Source organism: Mustela putorius, unplaced genomic scaffold, assembly GCF_011764305.1.
Source record: "Mustela putorius furo isolate JIRA1106 unplaced genomic scaffold, ASM1176430v1.1 tig00537227_pilon_pilon_pilon, whole genome shotgun sequence".
Taxonomy (NCBI): Eukaryota; Metazoa; Chordata; class Mammalia; order Carnivora; family Mustelidae; genus Mustela; species Mustela putorius.
Window position 1 is genome coordinate 37,388,746 of NW_025422368.1, and position 27,020 is coordinate 37,415,765.

The 27,020-nt window shown below is 34.5% G+C and overlaps 1 protein-coding gene across 1 annotated transcript; it reads right to left on the reverse strand.

Annotated features, from left to right (window-relative positions):
• Positions 1-252: 252 nt before the first annotated feature.
• On the reverse strand, positions 253-13,770 carry LOC101691145 (C-type lectin domain family 1 member A-like). The gene is made up of 7 exons (XM_013049539.2): positions 13,487-13,770; positions 11,895-12,014; positions 6,468-6,563; positions 5,662-5,739; positions 4,687-4,838; positions 3,629-3,753; positions 253-468 (listed from the first exon to the last, which is right to left on the reverse strand). The coding sequence occupies exons 2-7, from the start codon at positions 12,010-12,012 to the stop codon at positions 342-344; spliced, it is 696 nt and encodes a 231-aa protein (XP_012904993.1). The 5' UTR covers positions 12,013-12,014; positions 13,487-13,770; the 3' UTR covers positions 253-341.
• Positions 13,771-27,020: the final 13,250 nt, after the last annotated feature.

Below are 27,020 nucleotides of genomic sequence, written 5' to 3' on the forward strand. Positions count from 1 at the left end.
TAGGTAGACTTCAATATTTAATGACATCTAATTTCAGCTAAGTAAGTAGTTTTCATGGTTGAAGTCATCACACTGGGGAATTTCAGGTGTTTCTTTTTTTCTTTCTTTTTTTTTTTTCATTTATTTATTTTCAGCATAACAGTATCATTATTTTTTCACCACACCCAGTGCTCCATGCAATCCGTGCCCTCTATAATACCCACCACCTGGTACCCTGACCTCCCACTCCCCCACCACTTCAAACCCCTCAGATTGTTTTTCAGAGTCCATAGTCTCTCATGATTCACCTCCCCTTCCAGGTGTTTCTTTTCCATTTTTTTTTTCTTTCTGATATATTTTACTTAATCCAAATATATTATCTTCTTGCAGATACAATAACCATTATTCTGGCAATCTTCAGCAACCACCTGGCCATGTTTTATATGTACACATTTATTGTTAGCATTCTTAAGTCCTTGAATTTGAAGCCTAGAAGAGAAAATACCTTCCATTAATTCTTACATTTGCTTTACATTTCAACTGTATATTTTTAGATCCATAATGTTCCAATATACTTATAAAGAAACAGAAATGTTGGGGTGCCTGGGTGGCTCAGTGGGTTAAACCTCTGACTTCAGTTCGGGTCTGGGTCTCAGGGTCCTGAGATTGAGCCCTGAATCTGAATCCAGGCTCTCTGCTCAGCAGGGAGCCTTCTTCCCCTCTCTCTCTCTGCCTGCCTCTGCCTACTTGTGATCTCTCTCTCGGTCAAATAAATAAATAAAATCTTAAAAAAAAAAGAGAAAGAAAGATACAGAATGTGGCTTTCTGGTTCTCTAACAATGCAAATAAGGAATATATTAAGTATCATCAAAATTTAATATTAAATCTGGAACTGGGATGGTAACACTGCCTTTAATTCTGGCAATCATCTCTGTGACCTCAGGCAATTTCAGAGTAGTTTTCATTTTCACAGAGGTTTACCATGGTTCTTTTGTACATTAGCATTCTGAAAAATACTTTCTGTTGCACATACAACACAACATTATTCATCAATAAAAGTTCATTTTTTCCTGGAAAAATTTAGCTTGTTTCTTCCAGAGTAAAGACCAGAATCCTCATTGTTAGTAAGTATTAGCAACAATTTCAGAAGATCAAGTATATGAATACATCAGTGAGGATCAGAGCGATTCAAAATATGTGCTGTAATTCCTGAAGAGGAGCATACGTTTATTATATTAAGTGCAGCAAACAGGATGTTTGAATAACAAGACCATGACCACCCAAGTGGCAGAACCAAGATGTAAATCCAGGCAGTTTAGCTTCAGAGTCTGTGTTATAAATTACTTATTATATTAAACTCTGGAAGTTAAAACTGGGAAACCAGGGTATTACAATTTTGGTATTTCCCCAAATCTTGCTAACCTGGCTTTAACACACAAAGTGGTCTACTGGTCATGTTAGGAATCACATAGGGAATCATGTAGAGATGTATTCACAGGAAATGAAATGAAATACCAACAAATAGGGACCCAGGCTGGAGACAGAAAGCATCAATTACAAAGCATGAAACATAAAAAAGGAAACATGGACATGAAGAGTAATGATAAATACAGTGAATCAGATACTTAATTGGTAAATACAGGATGGGAAGTTTCACCAGTTTTTGTTTTTGTTTTTGTTTTTTAAGATTTTATTTATTTAACAGAGAAACACTGCGAGAGAAGGAACACAAGCAGGGGGGGTGGGAGAGGGAGAAGTAAGTTTCCTGCTGACCAGGGAGCCTGATGTGGGGCTGGATTCCAGGACCTTGGGATCATGACCTGAGCCAAAGGCAGATGTCTAATGACTGAGCCACCCAGGCTCCCCGCCTCCGCTTTTTTTTTTTTTTTTAAGATTTTTATCACCAGTTTTATAGTTTGATGGCTACAAACGTTTTTTGTAATATATTTGACTGTGTATTATATATACAGGTGTTTGAAATAAATGTTTAAATTAGAATGGTAGATTGGAAAGACATGATTAAAAAATATAATCCATCAAAGCAACATATTACAATTTTTCTGATTTTCAAAATTAATTCTCTCTGCTGCATAATTATCACTAAGTTTCATAAATGTGGTGTTTGGTTTTTTTTTTAGTTTTTTCAAAAATGTGTTTATGATACAATAGAGTACAGCATGGAGTGGAGGTGTGGACACCTAATATTCAATGTGTTGATTCAGAATCATTGTATTGTTTCAAACCTTCAGCCACTATTGCATCCATAATCTGATAATAAAATTGCTAACTGTATATAGAATTGTAGACAGTTGTTACCACTTTTTCAGGAGAGTTTTATAAGAATATTTGGCTTTGTCAAACATATCAGTAGGAGAATTTTATTGTTAATATTTGAATCACTTATTCTAGCTAATGTTGTCACTAGTGATGTGAAGTTTCTTCTCTCCACCACTTCATTCAATTGTTAATGGTTTGATTTCACATTAATTTCACATTGGATGAAGAAGTCCAGAGAAGTTTCCATGCCATGATCAAAATATTTGTGATATTCAGTGTATTAAAATTTTATTGAACTCTTCTTTAGAATGCAATTTTATACCTCCCACTTCTAGATAGCCTAATAAAATCCTCTGAGTTAAAGCCTAGAAATCTTTTTTAGATAGTGTATGGACTAAATAGTCTCTCCCTAAAATTCATGCTTACCCAGAACTCAGAATGTGACATTATTTGGAAATAGGTTCTTTATAGGTAGAATTGAGTTAAGAATTACAAAGAAATCATATTGGATTGGGCCCTAAATCCAATATTGGATTGTGCAGAGAGAAATGGGCACACAGAAATGCAACGAAGGTAGCAATGTGAAACTGAAGGTATACATTTGAATTAGGTCAAGAACTGCCATCAATGTGGCCTCAGGGGATTTAAGGATATCTTCCATTTTCACTGAGATTTACAATATTCTCTTTATACATTAGCATTTTGGTAAACAAGTTCTATAGTATATACAATATTACAAATTTGTTGTTAATCCCCTATAATAAATAATTTTCTCCCTGGAAAAGTTTAGCTAGCTCCTTCAGGAGAATGAAGCTTCCAGAAAAAACCAACTCCACCAATACCCTGATTTCAGACATCTGACAGCCTAACCTGTGAGGGAATAAATTTCTGTTCTTTTGAACTACTCAGTTTGTGATGATTTGTTACGATGGCAAAGAAGTAGAAAGCAAGTAGCAAACAAGTAGAAAATACATTTGGTGGGTCCCAGAAAGGTGGGAAGTACACGGTAAGAAAATTCATTATGTACATGTATTAGAGTCAAACAAACCACATGAAAGTTAAAGTGACAGATCTAATATAATCTTGTACTAGTTTGTTTATTTAATAACCATTTAACAAAATGCAAAATTATAATACCTTAGTCATGAACTAATAAACAATTGAAATAAGTTATGAAAGCAAAATCGTTTAGTACTCCCTTCTGTCTCCCTTTTTGACTCTCTTCTGTCCATCTCTCCTGTCTTTTCCTGGTTGATTTATTACAGATAGCTATTACAAAATCTAACATCTGTCCGTATCCACACTGAATATTTAGATTTCAAAGAAAAGAACATTATTCTGGACTAAAATTTTAAAACAGCAAGAAACTTACTTGTGCAGGGTAACAACTGTGCCATCTAGCCAGACCCATTTTAATTTCTTATTGTTGTATAAACTGATCCAAAACTTTGCTTCACGTAGACCACATTGCATCTTTGACAATTTTAATACAAAATTCTGTGGAGTGAGGAAAATAAATTAAAAAGAAGAACATTCCCTGAAAAAGAATATAATGGCTCAAAAATGTTTCATTTATAGACTTCCCTGTGAATTCTTTGCTCTAATGTATAAAAGGAATCTGGAGGAATTAACCCTAGATTTTTTTATCCATAGACAAAGGGATGCAGTAGTTAATGACTCATTTGTTCACCAAGCAATTTTTTTTTCAGTAAACATTATGTTCTAAGCATTTTCTTAAGTTATGGACTGCAAAAGTCATATATCTGTAGTCATTTTAATTAGGTTCTTGAAAATGAAACCTTAATTGAGTCTATATAATAAACAGTGATCCATAGGACACGAATGAAAATACAAGATCAAAGAGGGAAAATTAGCAGGTGATTTTAACAGGCCTTGATGAACCAAGGCTTTTTCCGAAGGGATTACCTAATAAGTTAAAATCTTAAAAATGTGAGGCATTAATCAAGAGAAGACAGTTTGGGTGGGAGGTAAAGGAGATGAAACATGTCACAGACAAATGGGACAAGGACATGAAAGAGAACAGTGGACCATGATGAATTTAAAGAGCTTCTATATAGATGGAGACCACTGTGTGCTTCCCTTGGAACAGTGTGGTAGAGAGTCTATCAGCAAAGAAGACCAGGGAAATAGGGTTCAGACTGCAAATGGCAGTCTGTTATTTGTACCTTATCCTAAGTACTGAGGAAAGCCACTCAAGCATTCTTGAAATACACTTTCAGCAGTATAGTCTCTGCTACAATATAGAAAGTGTTTCTCTATTTCTGACTCTCTCTGACTCTCTGACTCTGACTCTAATATAGACTACAATATAGAAAGTGTTTCAGTAGAATAGGAAACTTGAATGATAGATTGCTATCATTCTTAAAACTTTCAGATACTGGAATTTATGAAACAAAGTACTGTAATTACCATCTCTTCTTCCGTATTCAATTTAAGAAAGCTTGACTCTAAACCAATGCAATAATGATCACATTTTTCCCAAGGAAGTATGTCCCTTGAAAAATAGTAACAATTTTCTCCATGTTGATGCCAGTTGTTTGAACAGGTAGGATAACTCTGAACTATTAAAAAAATATAATAAAAGAGAATGCTTTCCATCAGTGCAAGTCACATACAATAAGTTCATACAGTAAATCTACCCTCTACAAACAAATATTATTTGAGTTTTTCATTATAAACTTTATGCACTTAAATTTAGTATTACATTTGTACTAAAGTAATAATTCACCTCATTGAAAACATTTTAGTCTTCAAGATTCATAAGATGCATATTAAGGAGTATTTATCTATTTTTATTTTAACTTTTTTACCATGTTCAGTTAGCCCACATATAGTACATCATTGGTTTTTCATGTAGTGTTCAATGATTCTTTAGTTGCATAAAACAATTCTTTAGTTGCAAAAAGAAATATCTTTTTCAAATCACAAAATTTGAAGTATACCAAAACATATCTAATGCATATCTCTTAAAAATATCAACACAATATTCTTTGTGTTCAAGATGAAAAATATGTAATACAGTAACTATACAACTACAGTTGTGTAACTGTAGTTGTGTAGTTTTTTTTAATTTATTTTTTTTCAGTGTTCCAAAATTCATTGTTTTAAAAGGCTGGAAGTTTCAAAAGTTAGACAATGAGGAAATGTATAAATAAATCACAAATAGATATCTCCCCAATAAAAATCAACAATGCACTGTCAAAATACAGAGTATTTTGTTCAACCTTAGGTCACCATTTGATAGTGCCCTCATTTTGAGTGTGTAAATTATATATATATATATATATATATAGAGAGAGAGAGAGAGAATATCTATATAGTCTATCTATATATATATATTACATGGAAAATACTTTTTGATATACAAGTAGATTTCATTCATACTTTGAAATGTTTTATTTGCTTCCTTGTTAGAGGAGAGATTTCCTGGATATCCTTCCCCTTGACACGATTTCTGATGCACTGAAGAAAAATCAATCAGAAAGGTCAGTTTTAAACTCAAAAATAACAATAACTGGGCATTACTATGTGCAAGACACTGTACTAAATTTGGATATAAAAATCATTAATGAAACATGACTTGCTTCAAGGAACTGAAGTATAATAGAGTCATAAACATAAAATCAACTGACAATACAAGTTTGACAAGTTCATATAGCAGCTGATCACAAAAGAGGGAAATTTGTGAGCAAAGGAAAGTGTGAGCAAGTTTTTCATAGAGAAATTTTAAAAATATATATTTTGGGGCAAAAGAAATACAAGAACAAATAATAAGGCATTTCACAGAGTTCGTGATATGCTTAAAAATGGACAATTTGATATGTCTCTAAAAAGTAATCTTCAGTTCTGTGCCCAAATATTATTCATGGTCAAGAAACTGAATTGACAGGGGTGCCTGGGTGGCTCAGTGGGTTAAGCCGCTGCCTTCAGCTCAGGTCATGATCTCAGGGTCCTGGGATCGAGTCCCGCATCAGGTTCTCTGCTCAGCGGGGAGCCTGCTTCCCTCTCTCTCTTTGCCTGCCTCTCCGTCTAGTTGTGATTTCTCTCTGTCAAATAAATAAAATCTTTAAAAAAAAAAAAAGAAAGAAAGAAAAGAAAAGAAACTGAATTGACAAAAAATACCTTATTTTCAACAGATTTCATTATGTGAGTAATGGAAAAGCAGATTTCTGTTTTATATAGTGACTTACACATTGTGGCTAGGATTCCAACAGACCAAGTAAGCATCAGGCAAATGATCCACGGAATCACTGCAATGAATTTCCATGGAGATGGAGTACAAAGATCTGTAGAAAGAGATGAATAAAACGTGTGAGTAATAGCTGTTTACTCAGAGTCCTGCTTCTATTTTAGGTGTAGTAAACTGTACGACAACATGGCTCACCGTACTAAAAGTGGGGGAAAGGAGGGTAATCTGTAAAATCATAATTCATTTTCAATGAATAAGATCACTGAATTCAAAAAGCAGTCAGATGAGCCGAATTCTAAAGAGGGAATAAGCCCTCCAAGGTTTCTATCGAAAATACAGAAAGCACTATTTAGCTTTTGAGAAAACGTAGGAGAAAAAGTGGCAACCATAATGTCATGAAAGAATTTTAACAAATATCACGAGGCTTTAGAATTGCTTGCAGCTCTAGGCCAATTGGAGTTCACATCTGGTTGCCAGTGATTCTCCATTGTCTTTTCCTGGGTGTTTGTGGAGAGATGAGGAAAGTTCAGAAGACCTGAGAGACTCCCCTTTCTGTGGCACAGTCTACAAGGTGTGCCAAAGTTTGTGGGTTTAGTGGATAAACCTAGAGATCATCCCTGCTCTTGGTTCTGAGTAAAAGGTGATAAATGCCTGCTTCTGGGGGAAAAAAACATAAAACCCATCTGGTGCCCAGAGTGTCCTGGCTCCAAGACCTTGAAAAAGACAAGCCACCACTGGGGAAGGAGAAATAAAATGCTGCATCACTTCCCACTGCATCTTCCATTCTAGGAAATGTTCTTTTGCTAGTGGAGGAAAAAGTGGAAGGCCAGCCTGCTGTGTACCCTGCACTGAAAATGGACAAAAGCCACCTGCTTCCAGAGAAGAAAAAAAAACAAAAAATAAAAAAATAAATAAACAAACAAACAAAAACAACTTATGCTCAGGATCCTAAAATGGTACAAAGTGAAGCATTTCAAATGGGTAAGAGATTGGGAACTGCCTCACACAAGATCCACGAGTACAGATCAGATGCCACAGAGGAAGGGAGAGAAAACCTGCCTGAGCAATAAACTCTACATTAAGTGGAACACATTTTTAAACAATAAGGCATTGAAAACTAGGTCTGGAGATAAATGAGTTGTAATTTCTAGACAGGGAATTTCAAAGAATGGTGACTGACAGGTTAAAGCATCTTATGGGGGAATGAAACTGGCATAAACATATGGGTCACATCAGTAAAGACAGCAGAATTTATAAGAAGCATAAAATGGAAATTCTATCACCTGTAGGCAGGATCGAGGCAGAAGGTAAAACGTCCTGACTGTCACTATGATCATACTGATTATTTTACCTTTTGGATCTTCTTGACCTGTGTTCCAAAACGTGACGCTACATATATCTTTCTTCTTAAATTCCCTGAACTTGGATTTCTTGAATTTGCATTCTTGTCTCCAATATTATCAAAATCCACTTGTCAGAGTAGAATCAGTGAATGACAGTGCATTTGGGGCCAGCCCGCACTCATCTGACTGAATTTCATGTTTCACTTCAAACCTCACATTTGTGCAAACTTTTACGTGGTCATGATGGAGAGCCTGTTTATAAATATGTGACTATCCCTTCCATTTGCCTCCCCAACCTCTACACCAAGTGAATATTGTCTTTACTTGGGTTATTTTTATCCCTCTTTTCCAATATCTAGAGAAAATGTTTACCCAGTGATTTTATTTTTTAAAAAGTGAGTGGGTATTCTTAAAAAATTGAAACAAAGTGGTGCTTGGGTGGCTCAGTGGGTTAAAGCCTCCGCCTTTGGCTCAAGTCATGATCCCAGGGTCCTGGGATCGAACCCCACATCAGGCTCTCTGCTCAGCGGGGAGCCTGCTTCCTCCTCTCTCTCTGCCTGCTTCTCTGCCTACTTGTGATCTCCACCTGTCAAATAAATAAATAAAATCTTAAAAAAAATGAAATAAAGCAAATAAATAAAAAATAATTTACATAATAAGGAGTTCAATTGAGCTATATGAGTAGAGATAGAAATATCAAAGTCTTAGGAAAGTGATGTTATTAAATTTAGGAAGATAAGCATAAGGATAGTTTTTAGAGAATATTTACCCTGTAAGAGAAGAGGGCAAAAAGGTAAAGAAATCAACTGTGAGAAAGATTGCTATAGGTTATAAATAAAACCCCCTCTAAAGCACATTAAAGTTAAAATTCTTCTGAAACTTCTTTTGTTTGGTTGGTTTTACTATTTTAGATGTGTTTTGAAGCAAAACTAGGCCCTGGAAATTTCACTCACAAGGTGGGCATCAGCAGAATTTATTTGGTTACACTTAGAATATCCTTTCATTATCCACCTTCAACCTAGATTTTTAAATCCTTACCCCGGGTCTGATTAGGCATGCCGTCTTACTAAGATTGCACAACCCTTGAACTAATGGTAGAGAGAAATGTTTCAGAAGGATGGATTAAACTTAAGGCTAATTAAGATATTTGTAATATGTCAATAACATCAAGCAAAAATCAGAAAACTGATCAGAAGTAGGGATTATAATTTTTCACAGAAGTCTCAGGTCAGAGATGTTTCAGGTGGAGAATCAGATGTCTTGTGACATTACATGAGTGCACTAAATTGAGATAGAATTGAGATCTCCCTATGAAATGGATAATAACTAAAATATCAAATTCACTCAGTCTCCATAAGCACTCCTTAAGGACTGAGAGTCATTTGGGAAATCAATCATTGTTCTATGCTGAAATCCTTTTAAAAATCAGTAAAGAAGGGTGCCTGGGTAGCTCAGTCCATTGGTCCTTTGACCCTCGATTTAAGCTCAGGTCATGATCTCAGGGTCTGTGCTCAGTGTGGAGTCTACTTGAGACTCTCTCTCTCTCTCTCTCTTTCCCTCTGCTTCTCCCCCCAACACTCTGTCTCTCTGTCAAAGTAAATAAAATCATTTTTTAAAAATCAGTAAAGAAGTAAAATATATAAACTTAAAAAAAAGAATGAAAAGCAGAGATTAAAAAATGGTTTTGAAAGTTATAAAGTGGATGGAGGGATGGTCATGAATTACTCAATACAGAATAATGCTTAAGTTAAATATATAGGCAATGGTGTACAGGCCACTTACTAGACCCACGATCTGGGCAATTTACTTAATTTTTCTTTGTCATAGTTTCCTCCTCTGTAAAATAGTGATAGTAATACACAACCTATAGTATTATTGAAGGAGTTGAACACATTATAATATTTTAAATCCTTAGAAGAGTTCCTGGTTATAGTCATGAACAGTAAGCATCAACAATTATTAATAACAGGGAAAATATGAAACCTAGGTGTCCAACAGGACCTAGACCTTGGGTAGCTTAGAGTAGACTAGCTTTTTTTCTGAGTGAACTAGGAAACCATGGGGGGCATTTGAGCCAAGGAAAGACAATCTGACTCATGTTTCAACTGGAAGCTCTTTGCTACTCATAAATGGAATGAGGAAGACAATGTGAACGTGGAAAGATGTGTAAGGACAGAATGAAGACCAGTCTACCAGAACAATAGAAAACAGAAAACGGCAGCTTGCAGCAAGGTAGTGAACATGGTGAAATTTTGAAATTGTAAACAAAAGGCCGACAGGATATATCAATGCAGCTTGTGAGGAAAAAAAGATGAATTAAGGAAGCATTTCAAGTTTTTTGTTGTGAATAACTGAAAGCATGAAGTTGTAACTAGCCTAAGTGGGGAAAAATACAAGAGAGCATTTAGGGGGACAACATCAGGAGTTCAGTTTGGAATATATGTTTGAGATTTCTATTAACTTTCAAGAAGCAATTTGGACTGGGATACTGTGTAGTCAGCCTGAAATTCAGAGGATAAATCCAAGATGGCTATAAATTTCGAGTCATTAGCATGTAGATAATATATAAAGCAAAAAAAAAAAAAAAGTTGAATCACTATGTAAATGTAAATCGAGTCTGCCTGAAATTCTCTCCCTCCCTCTCCTTCTGCCCCTCCTCACACTCATGCTCTCTCTCCCCACTCTCTCTCAATAATTCCTAATTTCACAATGTGAAGTGTTTATCATTGCATGTGTCAAGGAAGGTGTTTTAAGAAACTTAGTTAAAATTAGAAAGGCAGGAAAACATAAGGCACCTTCTTAGAAAAGTTAGTTGAAAGCCATCTGGAAGGAGAAAAAAGCTTCGGACTTTGTAGGTAAGGACTGAGTTCCAACAACTGCAGACTCTAATGTCCCACATATGCCACTTAACTAACCATCATGACTCTTTGCTTATGGTGGAACATTGGGTATGAAAATGAAACTTAGCTCATGGAGTTCTTTTGTTACTGATTTACATATGCGACAACACTTTATAAACAGTGAAAAACTAAAATGTATTGTTAGGTTAAAAAAACAAAAGACAATATAATGACTCTAAATCATTCTGTTTTGACATATAGAAAAGCAAAAGTGATGGTGAAGTAAGTTCTTTTGCACATACTCACACAGTTACGCAAATAATAATTTCATTAATAAAGTTTCCCATACAAATCAGAAGTCAAGAATTTCTGAATACATTATAGGAAGATTGTGTAAGATGCAAAAGTTTTTTAACTGTTTTTTAAATGTTAACAACATATTAAGGAAAATTTGAAGATATTTCCTCACTTATCACATGATAAATGTGTATATCACAAATATTATTATAATTATTAACTCTCTAAAAAGTTGGAAGATAATCAATTCAGCCCCAGTTTAAAAGAGGAGATCTTACCCAAAGTTATGAATATCCAATCATTATAAAACAAATTACAACTAGTAAAATAATATGTGCATTTCTGATCATTCCACATATTGATTTAAAATATTTGAAGAATGCAAATTAGCAACAGTGAAAATGCCAAGTAAAACAAATTTCAAGTGATAGGAAAATGATCAAACTCCACATCATCATACATACTAGAAGAATGATCACTTTGTAGTGTGCATGTCAAGATAGAAGCAAGGTACTTGAAAAAGACACTTTGCACTATGCTACAAATACATAAATCAAGAAAACAGGGGGGAAACTCCCTAAATCACAACAACTGTAATAGGATAATGAAATTAACTGTACGTTTTCTCACTTCTCAATTTCCTAAATGTTCTATTTTATAGTATTGATATTTTTAAATGACAGAAAATGGTAAATGACAGAATTTGATCTTCATTATATGTCAGTCATCCAAACATCAATTTAATGTTTACAGGGTAGTTAAAATTATTGAACCTCATAGGAAAAAAAGTCTAATCTGGCTTCAAAATTGTTGATTTTCCTTGTTTAGTAAAAGATAAACATTTAAAGTATATATATGTGTGCATGTATATACATGTGAGCATGATAATGCATAATTTGATATATTTTAACCCAATTTAAAATAAGAAAATGCAGAAAGCACACATACCTTGGTGCTTATAAGGAAAAGAACTTTTTCTTTCAGAAGTTGCAGGCCTTTGTCTTCTCTGTGGCTGAGATGAAGGTTGAAGTCGCAAATCAGAATATGTTACAGTTAATTCACTCATTACTGAAAAGCAGAGATACAACAAAAACGAACAGGAAAATGTATTTTCAATTCATGTAAATTGTGAAATCAGTAGGTAAAATTAGTGTCGAATAAAATAGCGCTGGGGATGAACTCAAATCACTAGCTATTAGAACAAGACTACAAAAACATGAAAATGGTTTAAGTATGGAAAAAATATGAATTCTTTAAAAAATTAGTTCATGGGTTGGTATGGTATGTCACTTTCAGTCTCTTTGCTATTATCCATCCATAATTAAAATTCCACAAATATCATTCACAGATAAGTAAAAGTGCAAAATATGACACTGTGGCTTTATTGAAGTCAGGAGGATGAAGTTCATCCTTACAAACTGGCGTCAGATTTCTCCAACAACCTCACCTGCTCCCGCCCCTGTCCCGCCCATCCTTCACACCATCAGTCCCCAGCTTCCCATAATCCCACGGATACACTTAACTCTTTTTCAACTGAACAAATGCACTTTTCCAACCTGCATGTTTTATTCAAATTCTTCCTTCTCTGGTACATTTTCCCCCAATATTTACTTATTATAATTTGAGCTTATGCAATCTGTAAATCAGATGCCACCACATTTAATAAAAACCCCCAGATCCTTCAATAGCAATCTCTTCTTCTAGCTTTTCTCATTATTCTTTGTCACATTCTATCAATCATTTCCCCTTCTCTCACTTCCATTGATATCTCCCCCATGTATTATGAATTCCTTGATATGTCTTACTAATGTTTGTTATTGCCTAATCATTTGATTTCTTTATGCAATAATAAAAACAGTTAAATTTATCTTCAAAGATAATGTTCTATGCACTTATTTGGGAAGACGTTGAGAAACATTTTTTCTTGATTAAAACATTTTAGAAAATTAGAAGAGAATCAATGTGAGGTTTTCTTTTCTCTCTCTCTCTCTTACCAGAAGATAATATCTCCAAGTTCTTCATAATCACAGAACACCTCCTATGGGAAGGTTAATTATGCTTTACCTTGATTGTTCTGTATTTTTTTATCTGTTTTCTTTAAGCTCCTATTTCATATCACTTAACAATTTCTAGGGGTCGTAAAATGTCATATCAAATAATAACAGTGACTATAGCAATAAAATTACTAAAACAAATAATAATAATTAGAATAGCTTCTCTAAGATTACTGAAGCACCCCTCATTTCCCTCCTGGCATCTCTCTTTTCTTCAGTACTTTCTCCCTTTTTTTCCTCTCTGTCCTCTTTCCCTGCTCAGTTACTCACAATTTTATTCCCTTTTCTTCCAAATGAAAAATATAGAGAAACAGATATATAGATATATATCACATGAAAATACAAATATATATAAAATATTTGTACCTACATATGGATATATCAATCTGCCTTTGTGTAACTTTTGTTTTTTTAATTTAATTTCCCTTGAAATTCTAAAAAACATATGTTAAGAAATAGAATGAGTATCCGAGAAATTACAAGTACCTGATTTTTAGAAGCAGACGTCAGAGCTTTTGCAGAGTACCACGTATATCCCGGGAAGAAGAGGATCTTGACTCTTATGACGAAGCCTGAATTTAAGAATTTCAATGGCCTCAGTATATATCAAGAGCTCAGAAAAGAAGCCAAAAAAAAAAAAAAAAAAAAGGCACAGGCTAATACTGCCTTTGTCTGTCCTATAAGAGGCTGATAGGTGAGTACAGAAGTCAAGAACAGGGGCTCTGAATGTAACCATACACGAAACTGTTTTACTGTTGCTCAGTTGAGCTCTGTATCATCTCTAGATTGGGCATTTCACCAGTCTTACCTTAAGTACACAAGTTTCCTAAAATATTTGCATGAATACCCAATCAGTTTCACTCAACCCTTGAACTGTCAAGATGTAATTGAATATACATAATTGATAAATGAGAAAGTAACTTCAGACTTTTAAATTTCTTTCAGCATACTTTAATATTCTGGAAATATTATTTTTATTAACACTTTTGTGATGTCTCTTTATTAACCCTTTCAGTTCTAAAGCAGGTAATATTTTTCATCACTAGGTGGTGTATGCGTGATTTTTCACAGTAACCTCAGCATTTATGATCAGTAAGCCATCAATTCCCCAAGATCATTCTCATGAGTCATATTACTTAAAAACAAAAAACAAAAACAAAAAACAAAAACTACAAATATCAATCAATGTATTATTCACTTTCCTATAAAATTCAGTTTGGGAGAGGGATGGATGAGCCTGGTGGTGGGTATTAAGGAGGGCATGTATTGCATGGAGCACTGGTTGTGATACATAAACAATGAATCTTGGAACACTGAAAAAATAAAATAAAAATTTTTTTAAAGATTTCATTTATTTATTTGACTGAGGGAGAGACAACGAGAGAGGAAACACAAGCAGGGGGAGTGGATGAGGGAGAAGCAGGCTTCCCTCTGAGTAGGGAGCCCGATATAAGGCTGGATCCCAGGACCCCAGGACCATGACCCAAGCCAAAGGCAGACCCTTAATGACTAAGGCACCCAGGTGTCCCTAAAATTCAATTTCTTAAAATAATCTCATTCTTTGTGTGATAGAAAACATTTAAAACATTTTGACAATTTCAGCATTGTTTTAGCTTGGGTTAGTTGAAATTTTTTATTCATTTTGCGCCTTCCCTAACATTTTCAAAGATTTTTTTATCTAATTAATCTGGGGTAATTTCTCATTACACTCAGAAAAATCACATTTTAAGCTACTAAGTCAGAAAATAAACTATATGTGGGAAAAAGGACAGTAACCGCTTATTAATTGCATAATTAATTCAGGAAAAAAGAATAAATACAAAATATCAAATATAGGGAAGCAGAAGAACTTTATAGCTAAATTTTGGTAAAATAAATTTCAAGAGAAAGAACATATCAGACTCCCTGAAATACTAACTTCATATTCAATTTTAAATTTAATAATGAAAATAAATAGGAAGTTAAAAATAATTATAAATAATAAATATAAATTGTTATAATATGTCTTGAAAATCCATTCCTGTAACGTATAGGATAAAAAAAAAAAACAACAGAAAATCCACAAAGTGTTAACTATTGTTAAGCAAAGCCATTAATCAATTAAGAAAGAAAAAAAAGAAGAAAAGCTTTAATTGCAATTGTCCTAAGTATATAATTAATTACACTTGAGAATATTATTTAGAAAGATATACTAAAATCTGTTAGGCCAATATTTTAAAATTCTATCTAATATAAATCTTCTTTTAATTTCACTACTGGAAATCAACTCAATGGAAATAAACCTAAAAAAGAAAAACACTTTGTATTCAAAGTTGCTCACTGAAGAATTTATAACTCTAAGGGAAAATTTAAAATATCTGCAGGTAGTATAACAGGAAAACATTAAAATATGATTAATTAAGTCAATATGATATAATAAAATCCTGAAAAAATTTGATCAAGAAGTAAAAATGAAAAAATATTCATGAAGACTTGTTTGTATATTTAGTTAAAAGAGTAATGATAAAAATTGTAATGACATTAGTTGCCCTCTCCCAAAGCTTATTACAGCCTTGTGGGTAGGTGACTACTTTTCTTACACATTTTCAATGCTCATTCAAACAAGCACACATAAGCATAAGTGCATACACACACATTCATTGTTTCTTATTTCTAGTTTAATGATAGTTTGAGACTGTACAAATTTCATTCTGCTTTCCCGCTCCTCTTCCATACCTTGTTCTAAGAAAAATACCTTAGCGGGGAGGATAATGTGAATGTGCTTGTTCAACTATAAACTTTATACTACTTGTCCAGACATATTTTGCCCTCCTTCGTGTTTATCTACAAGGCATATGACTACTGGTTGGCCTTGTTCCGCTCTTCTGTTGTCTGTTTCTATCCAATAAAAGCAGGACTGAGGAGGTGTTCGGGGCAGCAGTCTTTTCTACTGTTGTCCCCTGCTCCGTTTCTCTTGCAGCTGACTTGTTTGTGCCTCATTCTTCTACCGTTCACCGACAGGAAGCAGCAGACAATAACTGTCCAAATGCAATAATAAATTCATGCACTTTGATATTTTATTTGTCTCCATTTATAATAATTATTATGATATTCTATTTAAACCTATAACTATTTTGCCATTTCAAAATTTAAAATTGCCAGTGGAAACACCTTTTAGTTGATTAATGAGTCCTTTTCACAGTGTTTCCAGGTAAGGTTTATGTAGTATAACTTCTTTTGTAATCTGGCACAACTAATTATCCTAATGAAATTTGTTTGTGTGTCTGCACATGAGTGCTCACTGCCCTATCAGAAATTACTTATTTCTCCAAAGAATCCTGGTTGCTATTAAGGATGGTTAATATTTGGACATGATAATGTGGGCACTGGGAGTGTTCATTAATAATGGAATGCCATTGCTTCGATAACTTTTGGTGTATCAAGCCAAGAAATATTTACATAATTTTAAAAGACTTACTTCAATACTTCAACTCAAATTTTTAATGATGGGCACTTTACCTAAACACTTTGATTTTTCTAGTTGTATCCTTTTCTTATACTGTAATTCTTGTTCTTTTATAATTTAATACAATTTCATATGTACTTTTTCTATATCATACATATAATAATTTCAAAATATGATTACCAATACTATAACTAAAAAGATTGTCACATACTGTTTTAAATTGCTTGCAAATGGTTTTGTCCATAAAATATTTTGGATTAGCAGCAAAAACAATAATGACAAACCATTGTATTTCAGCCACTTGAGCTCTTTTTTTCTGTATGGTCGGGTCAGTAATTTGACACAGATTTAATTTGTTTCCATTTCATTCAAATTTTTTGTTTGGTGGTGGTTGTTTTTTGCTAGTTATTTAAATGCATTCTTTTTTTAAGAACTCATTTATTTATTTATTTGAGAGCAAGAGAGAGAGGGATACGGAGAGAGCGTGCACCAGGAGGGGCAGAGGGAGAGGGAGAAGAAAATTCCCTACTGAGCAAGGAGCCCAAGGCAGGACTCAATCCCAGCACCCTGTGATCATGACCTGAGCCGAAGGCAGCCACTCAGGTGCCCCAGTTTCTGAACCTTTCACAATCAAACTCCAAAGGTATGTCTAGAACTTACACGGTTGTCTGATTTTGCACATTGGCCAATTCATTATATCAAAATGTCCTGGAGTTAATGGTTCTTATTAATTTTAATATCAAACATAAGAATGAAATATTCCATTTTCAAATAAAATATTTAAGCTATATGCAATAGTTTTATCATATTTGAAAATTTGACAAAAAATTAAAAAAGAAATCAAAATATAATGTTGTTTCACTCAGAAGCCAAAAAGTATAAAAAAGTCAAGAGTCAAAAGTATAATGACTTGTTTTAACAAGTCATTATACTTTAAAAATTTTTGCAAATTGCATAATATTCAAGCTATATCATAATTTGACTATTCTGCAATTTTCAGATATTGAATTTATTTCTATTTCTATTTTTTTCTATAAGAAGAAAATATCAGAATATAGTTTGTCATTAAGTCTGTTACTATCAAGTGTAAAATTCTATAGGCAAACACTGTATACACTATAGTTTTAATCCACATTTTCTTCAGCTATTTCAATTTGAACTATTCTTTAATGAACATATTGACTATTTTTATTCTTCTGAATAATCTGCCCATTGGGAGTTCTAGTGTTAAAAATATTTATTTTAGTGAGTCTATCATATATATCAATTCCTTAGTTAGGCTGATATCAATTCAATATATCAATTCCTTAGTTAGGCTTATAAAGAAAGAAAGAAAGAAAGAAAGAAGAAAGAAAGAAAGAAAGAAAGAAAGAAAGAGTGAGTGTTGGTGAGGATGTGTAGAAAAGAGGACCCTTGTGTGCTGTTGGAACTACCTTGTGATCCAGCAATTTTACTTCTGAGTAGTTACTTGAAGAAAACAAAAATACAAACTCAAGAGGTATCTGGACTCCCATGTTTATTGCAGTATTATTTATAATAGCCAAGATGTGGAGACAAACTAAGGGTCCACCAATGGACGAATGGATGAAGAAAATGTCTCTCTCTCTCTCTCTCTCTCTCTCTCTCACACACACACACACATATAAATATGTACCAAATAGAATATTATTTAGTCATAGAAATGGACACCTTCCCATTTGTGATAATATAGTTGGAGCTTCCAGGGCATTAAACTAAGTGAAATAAATCAGACAAAGACAGACAAATGTCATATGCTCTCACTTACATATGTGGAATCTAAAAAAAAAAAAAAACTTGAGCACTCACAGCAGTGGGGAGGATAGTCAAAATGGGTGAAGGGGGTCAAAAGGTGCAAACTTCCATATACAAATTAAATAAGTCATGGGGATGTAATGTACAGCATGGTGACTACAGTTATTAATGGTTTGAATATTTGAAAGTTACTAAAAGACCTTAAAACTTCTAATTACAAGAAAAAAAAAGTGTAACTGTGAGGTAATGCATGTAAACTAGACATATAATGGTGATCATTTTGCAATATATAAAAATACTGAACAGAATGTTGTATACCTGAATCTAGCATAATAAATTGATTATATCTCAATACAAAAGTTAAAATAAAGAATACTTCTTTGTATATTATTTATAGCCATCAACTCCATCACAAAACAAATAAGCACAGAACATATGTCTTGTAACTACCCAATAATCGTCCTCAACAAACTATACCTCAGACTTTGACAGGTTTTCAGTTTCTAACATCTTCAGGAAAAACATTTATTAGACAGACTCCATTCCTACCTATGGGACTTAAGGATTAAAAAATATATTAAAATAAGATATAGAGACAAAGTGGCATTAAAAGCTTGAACAATTAACTTTTTAAATTACTTTATACCAAGAAGCATAAAATTGCTCGTATATTTTGGATACTACCTCCCTAGCAGATACATGGTTTGCAAATACTTTCTCCCATTTGGTAGATTACCTTTACATTTTGTTGATGATTTTCTTTGCTTGGCAGAAGTTATGGTGTTCTTCAATAGCCAAACTATTGGGAGAGAGGCAGGGAGGGAGACAAACCATGAGACTCTTACCTCAGGAAACAAACTGAGGGTTGCTGGAAGGGAGGGGAGAGGGGATAGTGTGGCGGGCTGATGAACACTGAGGAAAGTATGTGTTATGGTGAGCACTGGGTATTTTATAAGACTGATAAAACACACAGATTTGTACCCCCAAAATAATACATTATATGTTAATTAATCGAATTTAAATTTTTTTTAAAAATGATGTTCTAAGATGTATCCAAGGGACACTATGAGTGCAGGAGAGAGAAGAGTGGTGCCAGATCATGGATTTGAGCTGCAAGTAAGAAATCCAAAAGATGCTGGTAGAGAGGGTGAATGGCTCAGTGTGTCCTCGAGCCCCATGTTGGGCTCCTAGCTCAGCAGAGAGCCTGCTTATCTTTCTCCCTCTGCTGCTCCCCTTGCTTGTACTCTCTCTCTCTAATAGATAAAGAAAATCTTCTAAAAAAATGAAAAAAGATGTGGGTAAAAAAATTTTTAAAGATGATAAACAAAAACCATACATATAAATGATGTTTATTCAGTGCCTCTGTGAGAAATGGATAAGACTATGATCAAGAAGTAGAGAGTATACTTACTTCTAGAAATAAGTAGGATAGTACTTACAAGATTTTTTAAATTCATACCTACAAAGATGAGAAAGAATTCTTTCATTTTGCTGTTTTGTTTTAATCCATGAAAACAAATATCATTTTGAAAAAAATTCATTCAAATATTTGAACAAAAGATAACCAAATAAAGATAACTTTTAAGGTAACTTTTATTACAAAAATAATGTTCCTCCCTTAGAAAGAGTTAACATTTGTGTGAGGGCCATTTTAATTACATGTACTTTGCTTAAACTAACTCATTGATTCTTCAGAACAAATCTGGAAGAAAGATGTTTTAATGCTTTCATTTTTCTAACTGAGAAACTGAGGTGTAAACTGAGAAAAAATAACTTTTCCAGAGTCACATAAATTATAGACCCAGGAAATCTTGTTTCAGAGAGTACCCCTAAGCGATACATTATACTGTCTCTTATCCAGCCTTCTTTCCCTGCACATGTAGGTCCTGTGGTTTTCTATTTCTTTCCACTTACACATCACCTTCAAAATAAATTCCTTGGAGATGGATTGCTGATCTAAGGAGTACATGAATATGCAATTGGGTATGTTGGGTATCTCTGTTTTTTCCCATAACTATAGCTCTAGAGCTATACCTATTCCTATATCAATATCTGTAACTGTTCATCTACAGAGAAGGGTAGGCAGAGGGGGAGAAGAGAGGAAAAGAGACACTTCCTCCATGGGGATGTAGCCTTTAGCATTCCCAAGAGTAGGATATGAAAACATCTATTTCCCCTCAACTTCATCAAGCTTTAGAATTTTTGCTTATCTGGCAAATGAAAAATAGAATCTCATTATGATTTTAGTTTGCATTTCTCTTATGATGATTGAAGTTTATTTTCTCAGTTTAATGGTCATTTATATGAAATAATTATTCACGGGGTTTTGCCCAGGTTTTTGCTAGGGGATTTTTGGTCTTTTTTCCTCAGTCTTTAAACATTCTCTATATGTTAAGAATATGATCTTTTATCTTTTAATGTATATTGTAAATTTTTTCCCAAGTTTTTCATGTGTATGTTGACTTTAATTTTGGTATTTTTTGCTATGCAAATTAAAATAAATTTAGGTAGCCATATTTTTTCAAACATTACATTTATAGCATTGAAATTTTTAGGATAATTAGAAAGCCTTTTCCCAGATCATAGAGAAATATATCCAGTTTTCTTCCATTTATATGGTTTCATTTTATTTATTTAAATTTATAATCCTTTTGACGCTAACTCCTATATATGGTTTGAGAAATATATCTAACTTTAACCTTTTGCAAATAGCTATCCAGTTATCCAAACAACATGTATCCTGTGATTTAAGATCACCACCTTTATCATAATCTGAATTTTTATATGTAGTTGTGACTATTTTTGACCTTTGTATTCTATTCCTTTGTTCTATTTGTGTATCTTGACTAACCATACTATTTTAAATGGAGGTTTTTGAAGTATGTTTCAAAAATTAGTAGGTCTAGCACTTCCTCATAGCTATGCTTTTGCAGTCTATATGTGCCGTGTTTATTTTCCCTTATGGAACTTCAATGTCAACTTGCTTAGATCTCTCAGTCTTTGGGTTTTGGGGGATCCATTCAAATGTACAAATTAAATTAAGAAAAGATCGCAACCAAAAATAGATGTTCTTACCTTTCAAAGTCTATTTTTTGTCTTCCAGGAATGTTTCACATTTTTAAAAAATAGATTCTAAATAGTCCTTGTTAAGTTCATTCCCAAATATCTCATCTTATTTATCATGATTATAAATGCAGTTTTTTCCTTCATGTCTTCTCAGTGGTTTTAGTTGTATAAATAGATGTTGTTTTTTTTAAGATTTTATTTACTTATTTATTTAAGAGAGAGAGCCTGAGCAGGGAGAGGGGAAGAGAGAGAGAAGCAGACTCTTTTCTGAGCAGGGAAGCCATCGCAGGGCTAGATCCCAGGACCTGGTGACCATGATCTGAGTGGAAGACAGATGCTTATCAGTTGAGCCACCCAAGCACCCTGGAGGTTATTTATTTTTGCATATTAACTCCACAATCTGTTAACTTACTGAATTTATTATTATTAGAGTTGGGCTTATCATCAATTATCTCATATAATTTAGGTATATTATCACACAGGTGCAAATATGGAGTTTTTTTTAAATCTTTTTTTTAGCCTAGTTATATTGGCTAACACTACCAGAACAATAATAATAAAGAGTGGAGATAATTGGCATCTATGCTATCTTCCTAACTCCAATGGACTACCTTAAGAGTTTTTCTGCAAAACAAAATGCTTTAGAATACTCAAAAACATATACATAACTGTACATAAATACATACACTTAAGTGTATGTATGAACTATATCCAGATCAAAAAGCATCCATACATTTTTTTTTTTTTGTGGATGCTTCAAATGCATTTGAAAAGAAGGTATATTTTCTACTCTCCGGGTATAGTAGTCAATAAGTATCTTAAATATCTACGATGTTGACTATGTTATTTAGAGCATCTGTAACATAACATCCTGTTCAAACTTGCTGTGCTATATTGAGAGTGGCCTATTAAAATCACCTTTCAGTAATGTGTTACTGCCTATTTCTTCTCATATCGACTGTAATTTTTATAATATTTAGTCACTATTACTTACTGAATAGATTCATAACTATTAATATCCATAATAGCCTGTTATCTTTTAAGATTATAGAGAGTCTTTTCTTGGTCTCGATTAATTCTCTTTAGGTATACCTCTTTGTCTAGTATTGGGGCTTGAACACCTGCTTTCTTATATTTCCATTTGTCTTGTAAATCCTTGCTTTACTTTGGTCAATTTACTGCTTTTCTGAGTTTCATTGACTTCTGCTTCATTTCAACCTTTTATTTTTTGGCACTTCTGTTCCTTTTTATGACTGTGTGAGGCTCTTGTATTTAATTTTTGTGTGGCACCGGTTTTCATCAGCTTTGTGGTTGTTTTCTTTTTTAGATGGATGATTTTTTTGGAGGTAGAAAATATTTTATTCATATTCTTGAATTGTTAAAGTTATTTTCTACAGACACAGTCTGTTTTTTAAAATTTATTTTTTAGGGACGCCTGGGTGGCTGAGTTGGTTGGGCAGCTGCCTTTGGTTCAGGTCATGATCCCGGCGTCCTGGGATCGAGTCCCACGTCGGGCTCCTTGCTCGGCGGGGAGCCTGCTTCTCCCTCTGCCTCTGCCTGCCACTCTGTCTGCCTGTGCTCGCTCACGCTCCCTCTCTCTCTCTGATAAATAAATAAAATCTTTAAAAAAAAAAAAAAAAAAAAAAATTTATTTTTTATTTATTTTCAGCATAACAGTATTCATTATTTTTTCACCACACCCAGTGCTCCATACAATCCGTGCCCTCTATAATACCCACCACCTAGTACCCCGACCTCCCACCTCCTGCCCCTTCAAAACCCTCAGATTGTTTTTCAGAGTCCATAGTCTCTCATGGTTCACCTCCCTTTCCAATTTCCTCCAACTCCCTTCTCCTCTCTGTCTCCCCATGTCCTCCATGTTATTTGTTATGCTCCACAAATAAGTGAAACCATATGATAATTGACTCTCTCTGCTTGACTTATTTCACTCAGCATAATCTCTTCCAGTCCCGTCCATGTTGCTACAAAAGTTGGGTATTCATCCTTTCTGATGGAGGCACATCTTCCTTATCCATTCGTCCGTTGAAGGGCATCTTGGTTCTTTCCACAGTTTGGCGACCGTGACCATTGCTGCTATAAACATTGGGGTACAGATGGTCCTTCTTTTCACGACATCTCTATCTTTGGGGTAAATACCCAGGAGTGCAATGGCAGGGTCATAGGGAAGTTCTATTTTTAAGTTCTTGAGGAATCTCCATACTGTTCTCCAAAGAGGCTGCACCAACTTGCATTCCCACCAACAGTGTAAGAGGGTTCCCCTTTCTCCACATCCCCTCCAACACATGTTGACACAGTCTATTTTTTGTTTTTTGTTGTTGTTGTTTCTATCCCTACTCCTGTACTGGTCAAGGTTCCTAGTCAGAGAGCTCCCTCTTCTGTCAGTTCTGCCCTGTTCTGTGCAGTTTCCTTTACGGATGGTGTGGACATGAGAGGCGCAGCATGCAGGGAAAGGCATGTCTTTTTTCTTTTTCCTTTCCTCAAGATCCTTAAATCCCCATAATTAGTATTATTTATTATTATTATTTACTTTCACAAGTAAGAGGCACAACCCCCTCATTATTATCTGCTTCTCCCAAAGGGGGAAAAAAGTGTTTTTCCAAGTTTCTCCTATGTCTTACATTTCAAACCCTTTATGAAATACGGAGTTCCAAACTCTGTTAAGTATTTTGGAATTTCTTATTGCAGTTTTATCTTCCTGGATTGATTCTGTCTGTGCTTCATTGGCACCTTTTGTCATCTTTTTCATAGAAATCCCCTGACGCTGCACCGTACATGCATTAAGTAGTTGGCTAGATCAAGAACTCCATTAAATTTCTTTTCTCTGCTTATGGTTAATTTGAAAGTTGTGGTAGTCTGTATCAGGAGTTGCTGAAAGGTCATGGGTCTTGTGTGGTTTATTTGCTTTTCTTACTGAGTTTATGTATTTGGGCGAGAGTTGGGAGATAAATTTGAAATCAGACAACATCTTTGTAATATGAAACTGGAGACTTAGCTAGTATATTTATTAAAATACCCTTTCTTTTGGATCCATACTCTAAAATATACTTTGTACTCTTATCCAGCAAAAGCTAGTATGGAAGACTCATAAGTTTTCAGTGACTAAGCATTCAAAATGTTAAACTGAGGTGGCTATGTTCTGCACATACAATTGGCTCTCTCACAGCACATCTGTGTTACTTGTTTAGTGCTTTCACAAACATCTGTAGCCCATAACAGCTGAAAAAATGCAAGTCTAACAACTTTAATGCTGGGGCAAGTAAAAATGTACAAAGAAAGAATATCACATTGGGTTTTGCAACACGGGTTGTACAGGAGCCAGAAACATCTCAAAGGATATTGTTCAGAAAACCCCAGCAGGTAATTATAAAATATTAAAAGTCCCAGGTAGTGTTATAAGGAGATGTTTTATGGCATTATTTACAATGGCGATTGTTCTCCCAGTCATGAGATGAAGCCAGCCACTATTCTTTCACTTACACAGGGTGTTATTTTTGTCCATTTAAACCCAGTTAAACTGCACTTGATTGCAATTCAAATCTGATTTAGATATAAATTAGAAATTGAGTGAATAAGTATTTCTATTTTATATCACTTAAGGCTGGAAATATGTATAGATAAATACATGTGAATTAGGAATATATAGTGTGCTTATTTTCATTTTTCTCTTCTAGGGAAAAAAAAATTAGCCAAATGACATCAGCAAGAGAGCAAAACAGGAAGTACTTAGCCATCCTTCCAACCACAAACACACCAACTCAATAACAACTCATGGGTAGAATCCCTTTGTGAGAAATTCTAAAACTAACCGAGAGGCTTCATGTAACCTGGGTGAATGCAAAACTACCCACTTTGAAGCCAGTAGGGAAAATTGAGACACCCTCTTGTCATAATGTTCACCCTGGCTCAGGTCTATGCAATCAGTTCTCCTCTATCTCTGTGGAAGGAAGAGGTAGACTGAGTGTCTTAGTGCCCTGACTTTTCATAGTCTACTGAAAAGACTGGATTCTGTCTAGGCTATTTCAGAATGTTGATAACACCCAACAAAATCTAGCCTCCTGTGGCCAGTGAGAACTGTGACAGTGGTGTGTGCTGGCAGTCATCCTAATCTCAAAGCCTTCATAGCCCGCTCAACAGTGAGTGAGAAAATAATAAACTCTGACTCCCAGCTTCTCCCTGTGGAGGAAAAAGGTAGACTACACATCCAATGTTCTAACTTCTGGGAACATTTCCCATAGGATTGACTTCTCTCTAGCCTGTCTGGAAGTGCTAATGTAACCCAGTAGAGTCTCATTGCCTGGTACCAATGAGAACAGAGATGATGGTGTGAAATAGAAGCTGTCATAGCTCCTCAGATCCACTCACTGGCCCAACACAAAATGGGTGGACAAAATACTCCAGCTCCCAACTTCTCCCTAGAAAGTAAAAGAGTGGAAAGAGGATCTGATAACCAACTTTCACAGAGGTTTCCTCAGGAACTGGAATCAGTGTCCCTTATGTCAAAGCACTGAAGGGGCGCCTGGGTGGCTCAGTGGGTTAAGCCACTGCCTTCGGCTCGGGTCATGATCTCAGGGTCCTGGGATTGAGTCCAGCGTCGGGCTCTCTGCTCAGCAGGGAGCCTGCTTCCTTCTCTCTCTCTCTCTCTGCCTGCCTCTCAGTGTACTTGTAATTTCTCTCTGTCAAATGAATAAATAAAATCTAAAGAAAAAAAAAAAGCACTGAAGACTTGCCTATACAGTAGATGACTGGGAGCTTCTAAGAATAAAATGGGGTGAACTTAACACAAAGGTTGGAGGTACTGCAGAGTATCTGGCCAGGCTGATTGGTGAGATCAGAGGACTTTATATTGTTAAAATGTCCATATTACTCAAAATGATATTCAGATTCCATGCAATGTCCATCAAAATACCAGTGATGTTTTGTACAGAACTAGAAAAAAATCCTAAAATTTCTGTGGACTGACAAAAGATCTCAAATAGTCAAAGCAATCTTACACAAGAAGAACAAAGCTGGAGGCATCAAACTTCCTGATTTTAAATTATATGATAAAGCTATAGCAACCCAAACAATATGGTACTGGCATGAAAACAGATGCATCGATCAACAGAACAGAATAGAGATCCTGGAGATAAATCCACTCATGTACAGTCAACTGATCTTTGACAGGGTGGCAAGAATACACAATGAGAAAAAGATTGTGTCCTTAGTAAATGGTGCTGGAAAAACTGGGATATCCACATGCAAGGACAAAATTGGACTCTTAGCTCACACCGTATGCGAAAATCAACACAAAGTAGATTAAAAACTTACCAAAAGATCTGAAACGATAAATCTCCTAAAAGAAAATATAGACAAAAACCTTCATGACATTGGTCTTGGTAATTATTTCTTGGATATGACACAGAAGTACAGGCAAAAATAGACAAGTGGGATTGCATCAAACTAAAAACCTTCTGCACATCAAGGAAACCATCAGGAGGGTGACAAAACAACTTATGAAATAGGATAAATATTTGCAAACCATATATCTGATAAAGGGTTAATTTCCAAAATAGATAAGTAATTCTTACAATTCTATATGAAAAAAAACTAATAACAATTTAAACATGGACTTAATTTTGAATAAACATTTTCCTAAGGGAGATTTACAAATGTCAACAAGCACATAAAAGAAAGCTTAAGAATACTAATTATTAAGGAACCACAGCAAGATACCAT

What these genes read in the sequence shown, in the direction of transcription:
- LOC101691145 (XM_013049539.2), bottom strand. Translation starts at nt 12,012, where the DNA reads ATGAGTGAATTAACTGTAACATATTCTGATTTGCGACTTCAACCTTCA. An exon ending in TGGAATCCTAGCCACAATGT is followed by an intron (nt 5,740 to 6,467) that starts GTAAGTCACTAT and finishes ATTTTTCTTCAG; the next exon opens with TGCATCAGAAATCGTGTCAA. An exon ending in ACAGTTGTTACCCTGCACAA is followed by an intron (nt 469 to 3,628) that starts GTAAGTTTCTTG and finishes TTTCTCTTCTAG; the next exon opens with GCTTCAAATTCAAGGACTTA.